The following is a 22,727-nucleotide window of genomic DNA, read 5'->3' on the forward strand; positions in this document are numbered from 1 at the left end:
TGTATCAGTGCCCCAAGTTCTGTGTGTGTTGTTTGTTTTATTGTAATGAAAAACGTTAAATAAAGAGTATAAAAAAAATAAAAAAACAAGGCTGATTGTTGAAATGAGACACCATGGTCATGGTCACATGCGCTGTACACCTACACTAATTCTAACAAATGACCATACTTAGAGGGGACAGTAATATAACACATAATATTCACTTATCCACTGCAAGAGTTCACGGAAGTCTCTGAAGAGTGAAAGCCATTGAAGTCAAAGAGAAAAAATTACAGGCATATATATATATATATATATATATATATATATATATAGTTATATAGATAGAGAGAGAGAGAGAGAGAGAGAGAGAGAGAGAGAGAGAGCGCTAATGCTTTACATAAACATAAACACACAGACAGAAGCGCAGCTGGAACTTGGCATGGTAATAGCACAGTGTTTGCCACGAGGCATTTTGCGGAAGCCAGAGACTCATTTTGTCTACCACACAATGCCAGTTGGCCTTAAAATAGCATGCATCATGAGTGAGTTTGTGCTATGAGGTAACATGATGAATGTGAGGTATCCTGCTCAGGATTTCTGTTTGTTTTGCAAGCACAAATTAATGGGAGGAAACTCTTCCCACCACAGGAGAGGTACAGTTGATCACTATCTTTATTGGGAAAAATATCTAACTGCTAATTCTGTCAGCAATACAACTTGTCTTGTTTTACAATCATGATGTGTTTAACCTCTTAATCTTAGTAATAGATCTCAAAGGTAAATTCCTGGTTGTACACACAAAAAATACAGGCTTTTCTCGCTTAAATGTTTTAACAAAAAAAAGTGATACAGTTCCCACGTACTTTGGCCCTCTTGGATTTGCCTGAGGTCATTGGGAAGTAAACACTAAATTTTTCGTTCCAAGTCTCAGTGTGATTCAAGGCCTTACTAACACAGAGCTACAGAGACTAGAATAGAGAATTTCTATTTCCGTCCAAGTAAAGCATCTGTAAAATGATTAAAGAAACACTACTGTAAGCATATTACATACTAGCCAATTTAAAATAGAAAAAATCCAGAAGAAAAACAATCATAAAATGGATATTTTATGAAGTTATTTCTACAAATATGTCTGTGCAACTCTACAACATGATTGGCTTCTATTAGGGCTAGCTCGGGTTACACTAGACTGATTGGCTGACACGACCCTTCAAACAAATCTTCAACCGCTACAGAATCTGCCGGTGTGCAGAGTAACAGTGTGTCAGACGCAGCCGAGAGAGAAGCGAGAGAGAAGCAATCAAAAAACAGAAATTATGAAATGTTTTGCTTTCTTTACGTTGAAACACGGCCAGAAACTAAAAGATTGTGAGGGGACCAGCTCGTTTTGGATAAGATGGCTTGGATGTTCTTATTCCTTGGATTGTTGGCAATGTAGGGAAAAAGGTTTTTGGCAACCTTTCACCGCTGGGAATAAAGTCATGAGGAAAACTGTATGGATGCACACACTCGACTTTAAACACAAGCGGCGCAAAATCTTTCTTTATTTCTTTACTTTATAACAGGATTATAACCGCTATAAGTCATCTTATGCTATGTGTGTGGGCTTAGTGGAATCAATCATGAGACTTTAAGCTTCCAAGTGGTGTGCTGCATGAGCGTGTTTATGAAGATTTAATGCTTACAATTTAGGAGTGGAGAAAACGTTTTCTCTTAATTGGAGAAAACGGTCCCGTCAGCGGGACGGTGTTGGCCATGAATGTTGGTACATCACAATAAGAGATACTGATAATGTGCGTCATTAAAAATAGATGATACAATTTTGACAATTTCAATTCAAGGGGTCAGTGTGGGGGCAGATTTTTGTTGAGCTACTGTATAAGTCAAGACAGGCACTGAGTAGCAGAATTAGACATTGACATTGTACCACATTGTAGAAGTGCATTAAAGGTGCCAAACACACAGCAGTTTGTAAATCATATCAGCCCCTTACCATTTTTCTCCTCCAGCAGCCACATGTTGCTGAACAGTGTATCCAAACTGGGCTTGTTTAGGGCCTTTGATGATCCTGGGGTTCTTTGTGTCGATATTGAAGCAGTCATGGAAACCTTAAAAACGAAAAGGCGATGGTCATCAACATTGGCTAAAGAAGATGCCATTAATGACCTGACGTTTAGCAGTTGTCAGTAACAAGTAGTAGTATCTCAGCAGCTTTATGAATGTCTGTACTGAAAGAAGCATTCACATTAACATTAGACCTCAGCATCTGGCCTAAGTGCAACAAACAGCTGCAAAGTCATCCTTGCGCATCCTTAAAATAAGCCCTACTCTGTCTAGTGTCTGTTTGTCACCCTGCACCAGTCTAAACACAGACTTCTCTCATAAAGAAACCAGATACTAATCGTTTACATGTTGCAGAGCATGCTGAGCTGTCTGTCACATTTGACTGACATTCTTCTATCAAACATCAGGTTTTGTTTAAGCACCATAGTACCAACATTACCACCTACCTGACGAACATTTTACTAGAACTTTTTTCCAAGCACCAATCTGATATATAATATATGAGACCTAAATCTGATCTGAGACAGATGTAAAATCTGTGATTTACATTTCAGTGGCGAAGCAGCCAAAAAGGCCCATGAAATGTCCTTCCATGTATAGAAATTACCTAACACCGGCATCCTATCACTACCTAATATCTTGCAAATGCAATTATACAATTGGTACAGAGCCTCTGCGAGGAGCTTTGTTTTTATAATGCAGTTAATAGAAGGTTCAGTGTAACCTGACAAGTAGTAAGAGGGTAAAAAGTAAAAGCTGCTGTGATCAAAGCAAATCAGTTTTTCCGGTTGTGTGTATAAATTTCTCTAACACCTTTTGACAGCTTACCATGTGGGACAAAAGAGGAGTGAATGTCTGTTTTCAATTAAAATACCAGTTTTTCAGTTTTTTCAGATTCTGCATGTCACCAAGATATTGTGCCATTGTGGCAAATTAATGGTCATAGCACTATTTGGCTTTTCAATTTCCATCAAAAGAGGAGGAGTCTGTCTCTGTATGAGGAATTGAATGTGATGAGACTTCCTTTTGGCAGAGAAGTGGAAAAAAACATAATCTTCTCCCACTCTGACTTCCTCTCGATCCATCTCCGTCTTCTACTTAATCCCCGGCTGATCTCGGTCTCACCAGAGCCCAAACTTATCGGGAGTCTGTGCTGATCGGTGCTGCTCTGTTAATGTTTCACCTACTCTACGCTCACAGATCATGTTGACCTTTACAGTAGGGCTTAAAGATTCTCTAATTCACATAATATACAAAGTTAGATTGGGTCTATACTCTAGTTTTTCAGCACCAAAAAAAAAAAAATCATTAAGAAATTAGGAGGGAAGGTTAAATAGAAATTATGCTTAATGGGACAGAGAGATTTGTTCTGTAGCAGTAGACTATTATTGCTTAAAAAATAAAGTGTTTTCTCATAGTTTAAGCTGCACAGCTGAGCTGAAAGCACAAAGGCCTTTGCTTTAAACACAAACTAAGAACTTCCCCACTTATTGCATCTCTGTGGCTTTTGTCCACACACTGTTGGGCTTATTCAATCCCTTGTCCTCACGCTAAACAAACTCACTCTCAGCTTACTCCCCATCTGTGAGGCTCTGGTGTCACTTCAAGTTAAGTGAGCCTTTTGTTTCCTGTGAGGGGAAAATTCAGTTCAATGTAAACAACAAGGTGAAGGAATGCTCAACAGTGGGAAAACATGGGAAATTCAAATTAACCCATAACAGATGAGGTCACGTTCAAGAAAGTTAAACCCAGGATTGTCTTTTAATGGTGTGAATGAAGTTAAACTTAATGAATTTTCTTTGGCAATTGTTAAGCTGACTCTACATACCTAATGAACAAAATTATGTGATTGTCCAGGTTAGTATATTACATAAAAACATATACTCCTAAAGATAATCATGCTACTACTCACTGTTATGCAGAGACATTTTAGTCTCTTAAAGCTGCAGTAGGGAGTTCTGACAAAACGTGGACTTAGCCTAAAAATTTGAACAAGCACACCTTCCAGGTTCCTCCCCCTTGCTCTCAGCTGCGCTACAGCCCTCCCGCCAAAGCTCCTCCCCCACAGCGGAGCCTGCCGTGAACGCGCAGGCTGGTAAGCAGGGCCCCCGATGCTTTCCACATCCTCATGGACAATACAGGGGATTTATTCAGAGGAGTGTATAGCTGTTGTGTGCTGTGCTTTAGAACTTTGAATATTTTATTTTAAAAAATGCTTATTTAAAATATTACTATTAAAATTGTTAATATTTTTCAATAAAAGGGTTGAAGTTATTTTTTATGTAATCGCTCATTTGTGAGAACAAAAGCAGCCCTTTACACAGTATATTACTGAATTACCTTTTGGATCAACTTAAAAAACTAAACTTTCAGTAGGAATGATGAATCACTGAGGAAGCTCACTAAGCAAGGAATAACAACATCTTAGAACTATGTCTTAGGTTTTATTTTGCATATGGGTAAAATAAATCAGCTTTTTTGCAAAGTACTCCTGCACAAGGAAATACTGAACATTTTGATTTGGACTGAAGACGATTCCTTCACGTGCCTCTGTGTCTGGGGCGTTGTCTGACCTGTTGAAGGAGCATAAAGAACTGGTGTCAGACATTTGATCTACAAATTACATCCTGAGGGGGAACAAAACGTGTATGTTTAAAAAAATAAATCAAAAATAGAATTCTGCCTTGCCAAACGTCGACAGGGACAGCACACAATTAAACTAGTTTCACCATAGCTACATTTAATTGTGATTGACAAAAAAACAAAAACATTTTGGCTTACTAAATGTAGGTTTCAAAACAACATTGCTTATACTGAGGGTGAAGGAGTTAGCAGGTAAACTTCACCTGCTAGCTACAACATTCCTGCCGTCCTACAAGCTAACAAGCTAACTGTTAGACCTAGCAACAAGCTAAAGAGTAAAATGAGATTTGCGCTATCACCAGTGATACTGTAACCATCGCTATCTTAGTTGTTTATTTCCTAAAAAATGAAACAAATCAAGCAGAGATACTTACATGTCAAGCACAAATGTGGCTAGCTCTGAATCCGTGTTGAATCCTTTCAGGAGGCGTAGTTCCCTCCACCTCTGAAACGTCGCTCCAATGTTGACCCTCGTTTAATTTTGGGCTCGGTTTAACTCTTTCTTTTTAGCTCGCTTTTCGTCATCGGTCTTCTTCTGTTTACCCGTCTTTGTTTTCTGAGCAGGTGTCACTCGAGAAATTGGCAGTTTTCCTAAAAAGTTTTTTCTTCGCGATTAGCACAGCTGCAGCACACCAACAATCTTGAGCTTGAACACGGTAGGCGTTGTGCGGGTGAGGGGCATGAGCAGCGTGTACACGAGAGTGATTGACACTGCTAAGACAGTCCTCCTGGCTCTGATTGGCTGTTTCTGACCGGGAGCGGTGTATTTCTGCAAGTGGCAGTAGGAGCACAGGCAGGAGCCACAGGAGCTTGTTTTTTTTTACAGATTATCCGTCTCATATTCTACTGTCAGGACATAGTGACAGTTTTAACAAATATGTAAAAAATACATTTTTACAAAAGTTACCTACTGAAGCTTTAATACTACAGTTATGATATGTTCGCCAACAACAATAATGATTATGAGTATTAGAGCTGCAACGATTAATTGGTTTGAGTGATTGGTCATGAATAAAATGTATCTGATTCCAGCTTCTTAAATGTGAATTTTGTCTATTTTTTTTTCATTCTCTATGGCAGTAAACTGAATATCTTTGAGTCATTGTCAAAAAAAAGACAAGATTGTCTTTTTATAGACCAAACAACTAACTTATTAATTAAGCAGATATTTGACATATTGAAGGATAATGAAAATAATTGTTAGTTGCAGTCCTAGTGAGCTTAGCATCTGTTTTCACTTTTATCACTCTCATCTGCATTGTAAAGATAAACAGAGAAACCCAAGTTGCCCACATTAAATAATACTTTTTGATGATTGATGAGAGATATATATATTTACACACACACACACTGTGTCTTGTGTTGGTTTAGAGCTGCGTCAAATGCAAAAGCTTGTGGTGTAGCAGTTTGTGGTTTTACTCCAAAGCCAACCCCACGCAAGATTTAGCTTTGGAGGCCCCTTATGGTGCCAGTATACTTCATAGGAACTGCTAGTCAGATGGTCCAAAAGCCTTTGGAAACAATTTGAAACATCGAATTTGGGGGGGAGGTGATTTTTCTTTATGTAGTTATTGGCCAGCTGTGCAAAGTAAGAATTATTTCTGTCACTTTCATTTTATCATTGCCACTCTGAAAAAAATCACAGCATGTTCTGTGATGACGCTGAACATCCCTGCATTTAACCTTAAATATCAAGCATGTGGTGCTCCCCTTCCAGCTGATGGACAATCGTTGTAATGACTTCAAAACAAGGAATTACATTTGAAATGTTAAGGGTGATAGCATGCTTCACTATCTTAAGTAAGTAATGGGGTTGTATCATGACATTATGACATTATGACATATGTAACGCTACTTTTTAGTCCAGAGTAAAAGTGTCCATGTCCTAAAACACAGTACTGTAGTAATAAACGGAGCTGTAACCAAACTCATCTTTTTGTTTGTTACAAAGCAGAAAAAGATGCATTTATTTGGGTGAGCAGTTGTTTACACTTTAAAGCAAAGGACAGGTTTCATGTTGAGCAACACAAATAGTAAACCAACTATCTACTCCAGCTGTTCCTCAGCAAGTATCAGTAAACCTGAGACTAAAATTGAGGGTTTTGGAGACTGGATGCAGTGTCAAAACCATCACAACCCCAATTGTACCACAGCAGGGCATTATGGGAGTAGAGTGACAGCCACAGAGTGAATGAGTCATTCCTTTCTCAAGGCTGCCCAGTGACCAGGTGCATACAGTATATCACCCTGATTGGCACAACTATAGGCCATTTGTTCTGGCCAATGAAAACCTCCATTAAAGTAAATGGCCATCTCTGTCATGGCAGACTCTTCATGTAAATAGGGAAACATTCTCCACATTGCTCATTTTCTGTTGATGAATGGTTCACATGTTCAGCCGGTGTTTGATCCTTCCCCCAAACATCCTCTCGTTTCTGTTTATCTAGAAACAACAAAGGTATGACAGAAAATAGATTGTTGGGAACAGATATGTGTATGAAAAACAAATAAAGATCAGTAGGTAACTCTTGACAGTGTGGTGCAGCATGAATCCTTTTACACGTCAAGGGCAGTGGGCTGTACCGTTTTAAAGTCTCTCCATCATTTTTCAACTGGAGCACATCAACGTTAAACGTAAATTATTTAATGCTTTGATGACTTTTAAGCATTTAAATTAAATTCCCAAAGATGCAATCACAGAATAACTGAAGTCTGACCAGGTATTAAGCAAAAGCTAAGACAAGGAAAGTGTCAGGGTGAAAGCATGAGAATGGAGTTTCCATTTCGAGCTACTAAAGAGCCATTTAATATTCCCAGTAATATCAGCAGCTCCTAACGTAAGGTCAGAGTCTTGCTGGGTTTCCTGTGTACCGGCTTCCATGCCCAGATAAATAAACCTCAGGCCGGTGGCTGCCGGTGCAACCCACATTAGTCCGCTGCTGCCTTTGGCCCAACACCAAGCTGCAGGAGCTCCACCGCACAAACCCACTGACACAGAGCAGCTGTGCGGGTTGCATTGTGCAAACTGCTGGCTTGGAGACATCCTCCTATCAGACAGGCATTATTCAGTGTAATATGGTTTAGGATTTATGAAAACATATGGTAGATCACAATGATGTGTGAGTGTTAAGACACTGCATTACAACTGCATCTGACACAAAAGTACATCTCAAAAGCAACCGTACCATTTTCCATTGATCAGTTCTGGGTTTACATTACAACGGTTTTCTCTGGAAAGATACTTCACACGTGAGAATATACTTTGAAAGATTTTGGCACCATATATTTGCCCCGCGCAAATGTAAATACAGTGGGAGGCATGGGGTAATTCATTTTGCTGTCCATAATAATTCATTTTGATGAGACATTTTAATGTGAATTACCCCCAGGAGATCTGTTGCTACTAACATATTGAGTCTCAGTAAATGCCAACTCACAAGACTCAGTTTTGAAAATAAGGTCTGGACACAGACCCAAAAGGCAGTCAACACAGCATGAAGGAATGTCTGACCAAATCCCACCAACCAAGGTAAAATCATCAGATTTTTGGAACAACTGTAATCAATCAAGATATTGTAACAACATTTTTTTGTGTAAAACACAACCTCCACCCAGATTTGTTGGCAAAGGTATAGTAAATACCTGGGACTAACAATTGCATGTAATTGATTTTAAACAACGGTAATGGAATTTACAAATTTTATCTAAAAAGTGTCCAACAGGAAACTCCACGCAAGCTTGGGTTAAGTGTTTAACACACTAACCAACATTTTCTTGTAGATAAATCAGTAATGTCAACAGGGTTGGAAAAAGCAAGTAAATAATTGTTATTACCAACTACAATGAATTATAAGCCGTTTCAGTCAGTGGTTGTGTTTGCAAATGTTTGTTCAGTCTCAGCGCTCTCATTAACTACATGCTTAGCAGCAGCAGTAAACAGCATTCTTGAGTGGACTGTCCCCTAAGACAAACAACAGCAGCAATTGTTTAAGCAAATGCCCCAAAACGACACTGATTTACGTTCAAGCGGCAAAGCCCTCAAGCGGTCGTGAAAACTATTAGTCTTGTCCGTTGATAGCAAAGAAGGAAGAAGGGTGACATTATTATTGAGCCACAAAGTCTTCATAAGGGAAGAAGTCCAGGTGGTTGTAGTTGTCAAAAAAACGTAGGACTTGACTAAATTGTTCTGGTGCCTAAACACTACCAAACCTTAACTACAGCATTATCACATCATAAAACAGATGACTTGTAACGACAGAGGCATCAGATCACAAAACACCTATATGTGTTGTTTTGGAGGGCAGTTGCAAGCAAGGAATTTGAGCATTTAGACTGCCGACCCATATTAGCATATCCAGATTGTATCCAGGTTGATTTTAGAAAGCTTGGACAGCAAAAAAAACACATTAAATGGGATGATTCCAAGTCTGATGCACTCCTCAGTCACGACTATGGTCCAAACGCTCCGGCCTCTCAAATAGGACACACAGTGATGACGTCAAATCCAGAGTGGAAAAAGTGCTGAGTGGAATCAATGCTGCTAGGAGCTGAGCGCTATGGAGAACAACATTAAGGAGAACATCTCCTCCGTCGCTCATGAAATAAGGAAGGGGTCAAATATATCCAGCTTCATGCTGGTGAAACAGCTAAGCATGGGTCATTCTGAATACAACTGTTGTAAGTGGATGATGATGACAGCCTCCTGAATTAGCTTTGGGAAACGGCCATGACAAAATTGCTACCATGCACTTTGAGATTTACCCCTGAGGAAAATAAGGGACTTGGCATCTATGTCATTTATTATCAGATAACTCATGGAGTATTATTGTTTACTTAATCCAGTCAGAATCTGGCAAACTGGGATTCTGCCTCTAGTTAGATCCTTTATATGAGTAGGCCTATGTCAGCAATTAATTACCATCGTCATTTTCAATGCACTCTTCCCGACAGTGAACATCTAATAAAATGAGGAAATTCTAACTTTAAATAAAAAACAAACTTGACATATCCGGCTGGAATAATGTTTATGATGACATGTGCCTTATGGGGACAATTCTGGTGAATGTATGGAAGAAAATAAAATAAAAAAATAAAAAATAAAAAGAGTATCTTCCAAGTCAAACTGTAGATTTCTGAGGCAAATGACACCTATTCTTAAGCTGTGTCATCTAGGTCTATGAAATGGCCTGACTCAAAGTTACCTGGATTTCATTTAATTCAATTTTATTTATAGTGTCAAATCATAACAGGAGTTATCTCAGGACACTTTACAGATAGAGTTGGTCTAGACCTCACTCTATGATTTACAAAGACCTGACAATTCCCATGCAAGGATGAGATCATTGGTCCAAAAGTCCTAGGATTCCACAAACAGCAGACTAAAATGCAGTCTTGTTCTTATGTATCTGCCAAAACATCGCCTACCACAGCCAGCATGGAGTCTTTCTCCGCAGACTCCAGCTACAAGGTCAGTGTCTCCCTCACTGTGGCATCAATCCAAAACTTATTTCCAACTTATCCCAAAAAGAAACCAAATATTTACAACAGCGATTTCCTCTCCTGCATTACTTAGTTTTGGGCTGTGGTCTGAACTTAGTCACTATGTCTACTGTGCTTGGATATTCTAGAAGTTTTGAAATGCTATGTATGTCATTTTTGACTGTTACTATTGACTGGTGCGGAGAAAGTGCCAAAGGCATATTGTATTTCATTGTTGTGGTACTTTTTACTAAGGTGCATATGACAATAAACTTGAACTTGCATTTCTTAGTTTTGTTTTAGTTACCAAATGTCTAAATCGAAGATTCATTTATTTTTTTCCAAATATTTCAAGTCCTATAGACGTCAGCATTAACCTCAGAGTGACGCAGCATCCCAGGAATGGAGTAAATAGTTTCAGCTTCATTGTTGGGAAAACTGTTAAACATACACAGTATTCTATAGAAACGTTTGCCAAAACAATATGTTAACAATGTGGTAACCCTCTACACTACAGTATGCTGAGCACCAGACGTAACCATGAAGAGATCTCTACTGTAGCGCTGCATCTGTTACTTAAGGGTCTACAGTATATTTGAAGGGCGCATTAGGTTTTATTAGTTTTGAAAAACATAAATCGTATTCTTTTGGTGACTTTTATTCACTCTCTGTCTCTCTCTCGTCCTTTCCTCCTGTTGAGATGTGTTACTGGTATAGTGATTTCACCAGTAATTGACCACAGTTCTGGCTGAGCATCAATAACTCTCCAGTCACTGGAAACTTGACTGTGAAAAGATAGCATCAACTTTCATTTGAGAGATCATGCCTGGTTCCAATGAAACACACAGCACCTCTGTAGACCTGAGGGCGACAACATGTCCTTCAGTAAAGCCACTGAGATCTGCCCTTCCCGTCTCTTACCACGATACCGGGTCAAGATGTCAGGTTATGGTGTCACTAACACAGGCAGCCATTCATTCACTCAAGAGATTCGGATATTACTGTTCTCAATGCTTGGACATAAAAAAAAACTTTGAAAGCAGCACTCTCAAAGTTTCCAGTTGCTGTTGGAACAGGTCAAAGTATAACTAACAATTAGAGAACCATTATTATACCGCAAGGCTACATGAAGAAAGAAAGGTCTGATTCATACATCAGCACAACTCAAGCATGTAAGGATACATGCGCACACACACACACACACACACACACACACACACAGACGCACACACAAACACAAAATAACATACATAAGTACATAGATGCATACATACATAAACACCTTTCACTCACCTAACTGCTGGCTGCAGATCCAGAGCAGGAGGAAGCAGAAGTACTCCATATGTTTGCCGGTGCATGCATGCATGTGTGTGGGTGTGTGCGTGCGTGTGTGTGTGTGTGTGTGCGTGTGTGTAAGTGATGACTGCTGTGAGAGTGTATGTGGTGGGCTGAGGAAAAGAGAACCGGTGGCGGGCTCAGTTAAAGATCTCACTCTGATTGACTGAGTCTAAGTTAAAGCGCTGCCTATATCTTGGGAAAGTAGGAGGGGACTGTAGAAGGAGAAGAAGAAGGAGGTCCATTCTGACATAGCAGCCACGAAAACTCAGCCTCTCACACATTCATTCACCTCCCTTTGACTGGGTGAATACTCTCAAATGGATCATTAAAAGTTGTGGAACGTAACAATGTTCATTTATTCAAGAACTGTACTGAACTAAACTTTGACATATCTGTAGTTGAGTATTTTAATTTTATGCTACTCGCATCTTCACTACATTTCAGAGAGAAATATTTTACTTCACTACGTTAATCCGACACTTGGTTACTTTTTATAAAAACAATTTGCTTATTACAACAATTACTACAGCAATAAATTGCTGTTACAAGTATTTCTTAGTGATAAACAATGACTAATATTATATTTTATAATATGGTAATGGAACAGTGGATATGAGGTGTGCAGCCTCTGACATACAGTATATAGCAATTGCAAGTCACTTTGGATAAAAGTGGCAGCTAAATGACACTAAAACACTGAAAGAAGGTGTGAATGAATTAAAAATGTCAATTTTTTCACTACAAGATTTAAATTTTAAATTAGTCACTTAGAGCCAATTTGCTAATTATAGTTATAAGTACATGTAAAAATCACTTAACCGAAAAGTGTGAAATCTACTTCCCTGCTTGGATGACAGCTGAGTTTCTTTTTTTTTGTTGGCATTTTCAGCCTTTATTTTTGACAGGACAGCTATAGATGTGTAAGGGGATGGGGGGGGGACATGCAGATGAGTAATTTTTCTGATTACACACCTAAAACATCTCCGTCATCTTCTGTTAGACTCAAGCTATGCACCACAAATGTTACCATCATGGCACAACCACAAACTAACCAGTGTATTAACAGTGGAACGCAAATTTGGGGTACGTCTGTTACCTCATACCCTTGCAACTGAACCCTCCACCTCCTAAATACAGAATGGATAATGACCCACTTACATAAGACATAATAGTATGTGTGCATTAGTTCTTCTGAAATCCATTTGTGGTCACCTGCTAGATCTCCGTGTCACTACGTTACTATTACACACAGTTGGGTCTGGAAAATTATTTTCACATTGACATGACTAAGACCACTTAGTCCTAACCACTTAAATAGTAGCTAAGCAGAGAACTGTTTGGAAGGTACAAAGCCATGATCCCTTTATGCTCATTTAATTAATTATTATCTTGGATTATGGTACTAATAGTAATATTGCACATTGTGTAATCTCTTTCACGGACATGAGAGACACGTGAACGAGACTAGTGTTACCGGGGGACCTCTTGATTTAAAGTGAAAACACATGTATCGCATATAGCCGAGTAGCGCAAGTATTTTCCTTTTGCCACTTGATGTTAGCCAATCTGTCCTGTCATTCCAGGCGCGGAGCGGCTGCTTCGGCCCACGCGCTGCCGCGGATGGACGGATGGACGGATGGACAGACTGAAGGACACACGCACGTGCGGTCAAACAGCCCATATGAGACTCTGAAGTGCGTGTGAAACTAATCATTGAGGTAATCCATGGGACACATCCAGATCTGATATCCATCCTCTGAGCAGCTGTCTATCTGAAATTCATTCAAACTGATAAATATAAATCTTTGGCTCTAACAGACACTTTCTTTCGGTTTGCAATCAGCCCTTTTCTCTTTTTCAACACAGAACAGTAACCACCGATCACATAAATCAAGGCAGTGTTTGTGTTAAACAACTTAGGATAACCAAGACTTCAGAAACATAAAAGGATTAAGACTTGCTTTCATTAAGGGTGCTTAAAAGCTCATTGGTTCCCCCCCCCCTACTTTTGTACTTTTCCTTAGCTGAGTGCTGGCCCATTTCAAGTCAGAAATAGAGCCTTGTGCCTGCAAATGTGCACATGATGTTAATTTCAATGGGCAAGGTTCTTGAAATGAGTAACTGCACTAGTTGTGTGAAAGTCAGTGATACTCAGAGGTTGGATATTTTACAAATGTCTGCATTTGATGTTAGGACTTTTCATCTGTCATGACATTATCGTGTGCTTCCTGCTTTCATTATATTGCTTTAAGGCAAAAGAAATTCTACTGGGTTTACCAGGTTACATCACGAGCATACAGTGATTTCCTAAGGCAGAATAACAAGACAATGCAAGAAAGAAACGTTTTAAAAGGCAGCTTTAGAGGCCGTCAAACTCAAAATAAATAAATCAAAATAAAATGTTCTCAAATTGGAGGGGAAAATTAGAAGTTATAGGGGTTTGGCAGTCATTATAAATCTTCATAAACATGAAAAGTTTTAGAACAAAGATTGTTTCATCCAGTATTGTGGGTACAAACTCATAGCTCAAGAATCTCCCACTGTCAGCTTGTAAGACAAATGGTAGATCAGAAGGGAACCTACAATTAAGATCTGGTGCTCTGAATCAAGGCCGTGTGCCAGTGCAGTTAAGGAGTTGGTTTTTATTTATGAGTGTTTCAAGACCAGGGGGAGGTGGTGTAGCCTGGAAATCCAGACCCAAATCTGAAAGAATGAGGGTCTTGCACTGAGCAATGAAAATGGTCCAACTCAAGGGGCAGCACCAAGCGTGCGTTTAAAAATCTCACTGCACGCAATGGATAACACTACGACTAATCACAACAACACACAGGGACGGAGGGGAAACGTATCCAGAGCCCCGTATAGCTACCAGCTATGGTAGATTAAACTGTCGTCATCTGTTTAGCTTGCCTCTGGCCCGCCTATATCAGACACACCAGTGTGATTGGTGCAGCTCGGCCACAAGAGCATAGTTAATGAGCAGCATTACTCAATGCCAGAGTAACCCGCTGAGCAAATTCAAATCATGCTCTTGCGAGAACTCTGGATTTCCAGGGTAGGGGTGGTGGGCAATTCTCCCCAATGTTTTTCTGCTAACCTACATTGCCATGTAGATATTTAGCTCAGTCAGTACGGGGGGAATGGGGGCAGGGGGTCCAGAGGTGATCTAAACGGGGAATAAAAAAAAAAGAATTGGGTTTTGAAATTCTATTCTTTTTCCCCTCTTCCAGACCATGTAAGCCATACAGACTCCCACTGCCAAGTGCAGTTTGAAATCAATACTGCACAGGAGCAGCATTTACCTCACCTTTTCAAGGCCCTCAGCAACACCGTCCCACAACTGCAAGCATTTATCTTAACCACCCCAGGATTATCTGTTTGTGTGCAATATATATGGACTGTCTCCTCGGGCTTGAACGGGATCTTTAGCCAGACACAGGACAAGTCGTCTGGGATCAGACGTAAAGAATCAAATAGCTTACCCCCATCAGAGTTCAGGCTGGATCCGTGCCTCATGTTAAGACCCAGCATATATCACCCATCACAATGTTGTCACGTTTGAGACCCCCAAGCCTGGTCTTTGGGATGTTATTCAACTTCTTCAGCATTGCTTCATAACTGAAGCATTAGTTCAGGCCAAGGAATTCTTCAGTGAAACAGAATCTTGTTATACTTTTCAAGCTGCTCTTTAAAGATTGCTTGATTTGTGACAACTCGGAGGGAGGTGAAACAAATGCACAACCAAACCAAAATTGTCATGTAGGTTGGGGACTGGAGTCTCAAAACAAATTAAGTCATTTTGAAAGCACCTTGGTAAATGTAAGTTTGCATTAATATTGCAACAATTTGATTTGATTTTAAAGCCAAGGCACAAATACTTTTCAGTTTTGTTGTAAACTAAGAAAACTATATCACTCAAACTTCTCTGCTCCTCTCTCAGAAATCACTCCGTCTCCGAGGATGAAAGTCCTCACAAGTACATGGGATCAAAAGCACCTCAACAATGCAAGTGTTCATCCTTTGACTCAAAAAGATGAACCAACTGGGGTTTGGAGTCTCCATCATCTACCGACACTGGAAGGTCCATATGCAGTCTTTATACCCATAGTCCCATATCCTGTTGTCAGAAGTGATCTCCAGTTCTCTGTTACTGACTAAGATATTTCCTGGAAATTGTTCTTCAAACAATCAACTGTACATAGTGAAGCTCATTGCCTGTAGAGATGTTATTTTCCACAAATCACGGCCAAGTAAGGCAGGGGCAGGATGAAACAATGAATGTTTTTCAAAGCAATAGAGCACACACTCAAAGTCCTCCAAGGAGCTTTTTGAAACATGCTGCTGTTTCAGCAGCTTGTTTTTGGCCCAGCTTCATCTTCTTTGAGGACGGCAGGGAGAGATTACTGCACAGTTCCAGCAAGTAGCCCTGCTTAAAGCATTAACCTTGAGAAAGTGTTGGAAGGTCATCTGCAGGAAGCTCTCTGTCAACCATTATGTGCTGTTGAATACATGAACCAAAGAAGACTTCCATCTATTATCCAAAATGTAAAAATGGTTTGAAAGGTTAAAATCATAGGTTAACATTTCTGTATTGTTTTTTTTCTTTCTTAGTATTACTTTTGGGGCTTTTTGCCTTTATTGGATAGGACAGCTTTAGACAGGAAAATGGGAGAGTGAGGGGATGATAAGTCACTATCTGTTGCTGAAGGAGGTAACAAAAAAAAGGTGGATGAGCTGATAAAAGGTATTGCATTATTTATATATGTGCAGTATTACAAACTGAGTGTCTGGCATGACATCACCTGTATATATTTATACACACAAAAAAATGGAGCAAACAACTTATGCTTATGTCATCATGCCTATCAGCTTATGTACCAACAACAAGACTCCCGGCCACAGAAATAGAATGAGATTCATTCTTTTTCAAGTCATGTCAACTTTATTGTCAATTCTGCAATATGTGCAAGACATACAGAGCAATTGAAAATATGTTTCTCACTGACAGACGGTGCAATAAGGATACATACAAGTACAATTTAAAAGATATGAAATATATACTAATAAGATCAAGAAAGATAACGTTATATGTACAATTGAAAAGATAAGAAATATGTACACCACAGTAATACATTCAAAATAGTGTAAAGGTAAGGCCAAATCAAGTACAGAAAACTAAAGATAGCGAAATGTGCAACATTTCACTATCCAGACTGCTAAACTCTCAGCACAATTCCACTATTTTTACAAGAATACAAATTCTAAATCAACCAGGACTGAAACATTAAGGATTGCCACTTTAAATTAGGAAATTAAATTAAAAACAAACAAACACGCAGTATCAAATTGTATCCTTGATTATATTTATCATGATTAAAGATTTTAACCCAGGTATTTGGTTTCACCAAATGTATTAAATCATCTTTTTGAGGGTAAAAGGAGATGGTCAACCAATGTTGAAGCAATCCAAATCAAAGCAAAAGCGAGCGGCTTTGGATGAGGAGAACTTGAGTGACAGAATGCGAGCCGGGAGGAATTCTGTGGTTTTTAGACTGCCATGCAGAAATCCTGTTCCTACAGAAGGTACGCTGTGTGTTTTAAATTATTTTTGGGGATTACAGTGTATCTTGAAGCCTTTCTTGCTGTTACTGTAGGAGTAAGCATATGGCTTAGGAAGATTCCTCTGTTGTAGGAAAGTTAAGTGTATACTCCACCTATAAGCTTATTGATTGATTATACTTTGATGAGTAAATAAACACAGCAAGTATCTCTTTCTGTGGGTGTGCTAAACTGAAACAGTCTTTTATTCAGTTGTTCTTTATTTGGACTGTGTATGTTTCCTAAAGATGGCATTTAGAAAAAATACTCTATCATACATGTAAACTCAACCTTAGATCTATGGTTTTAAGCTTTAAAGACTGTCCACCCACAGCTAAGTCGAAGAGGAAATTCATCCCACATATCTTTATGTCAAAGTCATCTTTGGGAACTGCAAATCGGAAATGCAGAGTTGGCTGAAAAATAGGCAACCAACTCCCGTCATTCATGTTCTAAATGTTCCTTTTATGGTCATGGAAAGCTGAAGCAAAAAGTTACCACAAACAAGCCAAACGGGCACAGATAGGCAGGCACAATTCACGGCTTCGGACAATGTCTCCAAGCATTAGAACAACGCATTTGGGTTGTATTAGGCCTATCTCATTAAATATGCCTTTGTAGTGTGAACTCTGAATACCATTTGAGGGTTTCCCCAAGTCATTTTCCTTCAGCTACAAAATTTTTTAAACCTGCATTTAGTGCCGAATAGCAGACCTCCATCTTAAAGGTACTTTTTAATATAATAATATAACATGTTCTCATACCCAAACGACAGAAAATGTTTTTTGGCAATAACTCCCAAAACAACATATATGTTCTATTTAACGTGTCAAACAGTGATACAGTGACAATTTTTTACCACGCGATTGTTCGATTTAATGTTACGAAAAAGTCAGTTATAAACACGTGGTTACCGTTGTGAAACTAAAATATTTGGTTAGGTTTAGGCAACAAAAATACTTGATTAAGTTTTGAAAAAGTTCATGGTTTTGGGTTAAATGAGTAAGTTTGACACGGACATAAGTGGACATATGGAGACGTTTGGGCTATTTATACGCCACCTGACTTTCTCCTTTGCTGCTGCAATATTTACTAGAACCACTAGGGGTCTGCCTAACAGGGGGAAGGTCAGCATATTAGTATGTAAATATTAGCTACAACAGCTTTACATGGTTTTGCCTGTGGTTTGTCAGCTTGCTAAACACAAAACAAACGTCATCCCAGTACTTATCCTGTTGACACTTCAGCTGAAGAACAAAAACTTTGGTTGAAGTATCTACAGCACTGTGTTTTAAGCCACTTAATAGTTTGTCAGGGGACATAAATTCATCTTAGATGGCCTTTACTTAGCGTTTCTGAGATTTGGCGTGCTAGTTCTGGACTTGGGTCTTCTCCTGCTGCTGGATCCACATTGGGGGTCCAAATCCATTTTGGAGTTTGAAAGGGGAACAATCATAACAGGAAATATGAAGCTATCAGTGGTTCAAAAAAATTGTTTTTTAGCCAATAGTCAACTCAACTTGCCTCCTTACATTGTTTAGGTCTTTTTTCCACTGCATGGATATCCCAACTGACCCAATATCTCGTTAGTTACTAGTTTGCTGCTTATGGAACATCTCAATATATGGAATATTAAAAAGGAACATATTAAAGAACCACATACAGAGAAGGAGAGAAGTAAATGTTTTCTGTCTGAGCTTGAGTGAGTCATTCTAACTTTTCCAGATCTCTGGCAGGGCATTGTGTAGGTTGAGTTGTGCCAGTAGCAATAGTGGGAAATAGACTAATGTGGAAACTAAACCCACACGCCACAAGATAGACGACAATGGAACGCCGCAAAGCTCACACATTCAGATTCGGGGCAAAACCATGTCTCTCGACACCCAGCTTAAACACAAAGCCTTGCTGCCCATATGGAAATTACTTCCATGGACTTAGTAATGTGCGATTTGTCACAATAGATTTTTTCCCCATTCTGCTTCCTAATAATCAATACAATAGTGCCGACTGTGAGACAGTAATAGACAAATAATACACGATCAGCTCCTATACAAACCACATTATTGTAATTGTGTTACTTTCCACGACAAAAAAAATATAAAAAATGAATTACATTCACTCACCACATTCCTATATCCAATCATGCAACTCATAACTCAAAGTCTACATACAGAGACTTGGGTCATAAAGTACTGTGGTCTCACATAAATTTCTGCAACAGTCATGTCTTCATCATGGGAGAACACACACTCCTGTTTCATTGCGTTTGCATTTACATTCATTGTGAGACAGATGGAAAAATTGTACTAGGCTTTTTTTCTCCTCTTGGATCTCAATGGAAAACCAAACCGTCTACAATTTTCTGGTTGTAATTATTAGGTTTCACGAAGCTTATACGCAATTGTCTGTTGCAGGTTGACCACTCAAGCACCAAGTTAAGTCCTACTCATAGACTTTTTAAACCCAATCCTTATGACAACACATCAGTGGTTAATGCAACACATCTTGTGGTGTTTCCAAAGAGAAAGTCTATGTGTGATGCTATTTTATGTTGTTTTACACCCTGACAGCTACTGTTCCAACGAGAGTTTAAACAGTCTGTTTATTTTCGGACCAGGCTTGGCAGTTTGTTTGCTCGGGAGAAGACAGATTCAGTTTCTCTAACTAGGTTTGTATTTTCCAAAGAACTATTTAATTAGGCAAGCAGAGGTGTCTGCCCTATATGGGTTCTAATCGAGCAATAGTTTGTGCTGTACTTTTTGTTCAGGGCACTATTACATAGCATTTTCAGGTTTATACTTGCATTTTGTGTTTGTACAAGAACATGTTCACATGCTTTTATGTAAAAACAAAAACAAAAAAACAAAACAATAAAGGCTTCTAAGCCAACTATTACACAACCGGTCATGTCCCAGCAGTAAAGTCACTGGAATTTAGGGAGAATTGACCAGCATTGGCACCCAAAACTGGGGAAAATTTAACAACATTGGTAGCCAAGATGACATTGTTTACTGCCGTTAGCCATGTAGCTACTTTAGCTTGCTTAATTGGTTGACACTAATAGAACATAGCAGTTTGGAAGGGACAGGAGTAAATGTTGGGTGCGACAATCTGGGCACAAAAATCAAGTAATGTAGGTGATGTAGGTCTGTTCCCCGAGGCCTCCAACCACCAGCAGCCTTGCCCTTAGGTCAGCAAAGGTCCCCATAGTCAGATAACCAAATCAAAAATTTGGTTTGAAAATTGACACGTGTGAATGATGGACACAATGGCCTAAGGCTACATCCACTCTACTTAGTGTTCATTTTATGACAGAATTTTGAAACAAAAAAATGTTTAGGCTCCTTATTAGAAATGATTTCTTTCCATATTAAGATGGCTGACAACGCATATCACATGACCATTCACATACACTGCATGCGTGTGCCGGTGTAAACAGGAAACAGTTTATCTAACATTACTCTCAGGTTAAAAATCATGGATGTAAAAGTTGAAAAAACAGAAAACACTTAGGACAAAGAACAACTATGGTAAAAATTAGGACCTGGGATTTATTTGCTTGGACTGTCAATAAGGTGGAACTGTTATTAAAAGGTATATTAGCCTATCTAACCAAAAACACTGATTGGGGTGCGTCATCATTTCCAAAGGTCTTTGTTTCTGCCTGTCCAGACTACAATGCAACCCCGAAGTTCTAAAACTACAAACTGAGTCTGCATTGTTTCCAAATGTCTCAGTTTTGGGGTTTGGAAACGGAAAGTTGTGTGGAAACAAGGTGTGTGGCAAAAACTATTTATGTGGATGTCTAGCCTAAACATTTGAGGAGCTGCCTGGTCACCAAAAGGTTGCTGGGTCCCCAGACTGGGTAAGTCAGAGTGGTGTTTGCCACTCATTATTACCACCCTGTGTAAGAGCAGTAACCAGGGTAGGATCTTACTGAGGCCTGCAGCTATCGATTATTTTAGTAATCGATTATTCCATCAATTAATTAGCTTTTTGGATAAGAAATACTTTTGTTTTATTTAAAAGCAGTCCTATACAATAGAGTGGTTTAATTTTCTGAAGAAAAAAAAATAAAAAAAATTGTATTGCCTAAATTGCATACAATAATATCTCAAGAACTAAACCTATTTAGTGCTACATTACACTGTTTTGAAAGATAAAACAATTCTGAAATGCAACAACAACCTCAAACTACTAAACTACTAACTGAAGTTTCAACCTGGGACGGATCTGTTATATGTAGATATAAGTTGTACTTTTCAATGCTACATAGCTCTGTTACACTTATGCTAGTAGATTGTTGATTAGCTGTTTTATTTCTGGGTCAAAAAACACTTTCTTCCATCCTAATAGTGTAGCTGGGGAATTGAAGTCATTATGAAGAGTACCTGGACTATAAAACAGAGATGCCAATTATAGCAACCACACTACATTAAAGATATACTGAACATCACATATTGTCCACAACAAAGTCTGAAAAATGAGCCATGGAAAGAAATGCACACCTTTACCAAAAAACACCAAGATAAATTGCTGCCAAACAGCTGGTGTCCAGGAATGAGATGTTTAGCTGGAAATACCAACTCAGACTTTTACACTTTTTCAACGATCCCTACTGCTCTGTGATTTACAGGAAGATGATGGCATCATTCCAGGAGCGGGCTCCCGAGTTGCACAGGGTCCCTGCACGCTGAGTATCTTGCCTCTGCCAAGCACAGGTAAATATGCCCCCTGTAAATCTTGACTGCTGGAACCCCCTGTTCAATTACAAAGTTTATGAGCACTGAGTCCATTTTGTAGCGGAAGACTTCTGGTTACAAACATCTCTTCAGTTTCATGAAGTGCTCCTTCTGCTTTTAAATCACTGGTAACGTGCTGTCTTGAGAACATCGCTTTTCTCTCTATGCCTGTCTGATCAGAGAAACAACGTGGATGCAAAATGAGCCTGCTTCAAACCTTTAAGCCATCAGGAACACACAGACTTAGACAATTAAATTGTTTTTGGTCTTCAATCCAGAAATAAATGATGGCCTTTTACCTAATTAATGTGGTTGTACTGTCTCTCGGAGCTTCAAATGTTTGTCCCTAATACCAGCGGTTTCCAGATGTGCATGCGAATATGAGCTATTTACTGTAACATGATGAAGCATTACTGCAAAGCATTCCAGATGGATCACAATGACAAAATAAACATTTTGTATGTGTTTTTTATGAACACATGGTTATTGGAGAACAGACTCTCCAAAGTGCCGTTTAGTCATTTCTCATTTGTCAATCTAGAGCACTCTAGATTAGAAATGCTTATTTTAGCCATCAACTCATAGAACCTCGAATAAAAAAATAAAAACTGTTTTTTCTGCTATTATAAAATGAGAATGAATATCTGACAAAATACACATCATAAAAAAGTACAGTAACCGAGGAGTAAACCACCTGGAGCAACATTTTGATTGTGTAATATCTTTGTGATATCCTGGAGTCTTCCCTAAAGTTTGTTATATGATCCAATATCTCTCTCATCCAGAAATTGCATTCAAATTGCTTTATTGATTGAACAACACTGTGTGACATGTGGCAGAACTACGCCACTGACTTCAGGCAGCTGCCGGATGGCCCTAATC

General features: G+C 39.0%; 1 protein-coding gene across 3 annotated transcripts in view; it reads right to left on the bottom strand.

The window, feature by feature from the left end:
* Positions 1-22,727, bottom strand: part of itga11a (integrin, alpha 11a) — a 73,145-nt gene that overhangs the window by 43,444 nt on the left and 6,974 nt on the right. For 2 of the 3 annotated variants that reach the window (XM_034880647.1, XM_034880657.1), the window contains exons 1-2: positions 11,461-11,653; positions 1,976-2,090 (exon numbers count right to left, since the gene is read on the bottom strand). In XM_034880647.1, the coding sequence (XP_034736538.1) occupies positions 1,976-2,090; positions 11,461-11,533 (188 nt within the window). In that variant the 5' untranslated portion in view covers positions 11,534-11,653. Of the gene's footprint in view, positions 1-1,975; positions 2,091-11,460; positions 11,654-22,727 lie in introns of those variants that run through there. The other variant, XM_034880663.1, reaches the window with a different exon arrangement.

The sequence above is a fragment of the Etheostoma cragini genome, chromosome 1 (assembly GCF_013103735.1).
Source record: "Etheostoma cragini isolate CJK2018 chromosome 1, CSU_Ecrag_1.0, whole genome shotgun sequence".
Taxonomy (NCBI): Eukaryota; Metazoa; Chordata; class Actinopteri; order Perciformes; family Percidae; genus Etheostoma; species Etheostoma cragini.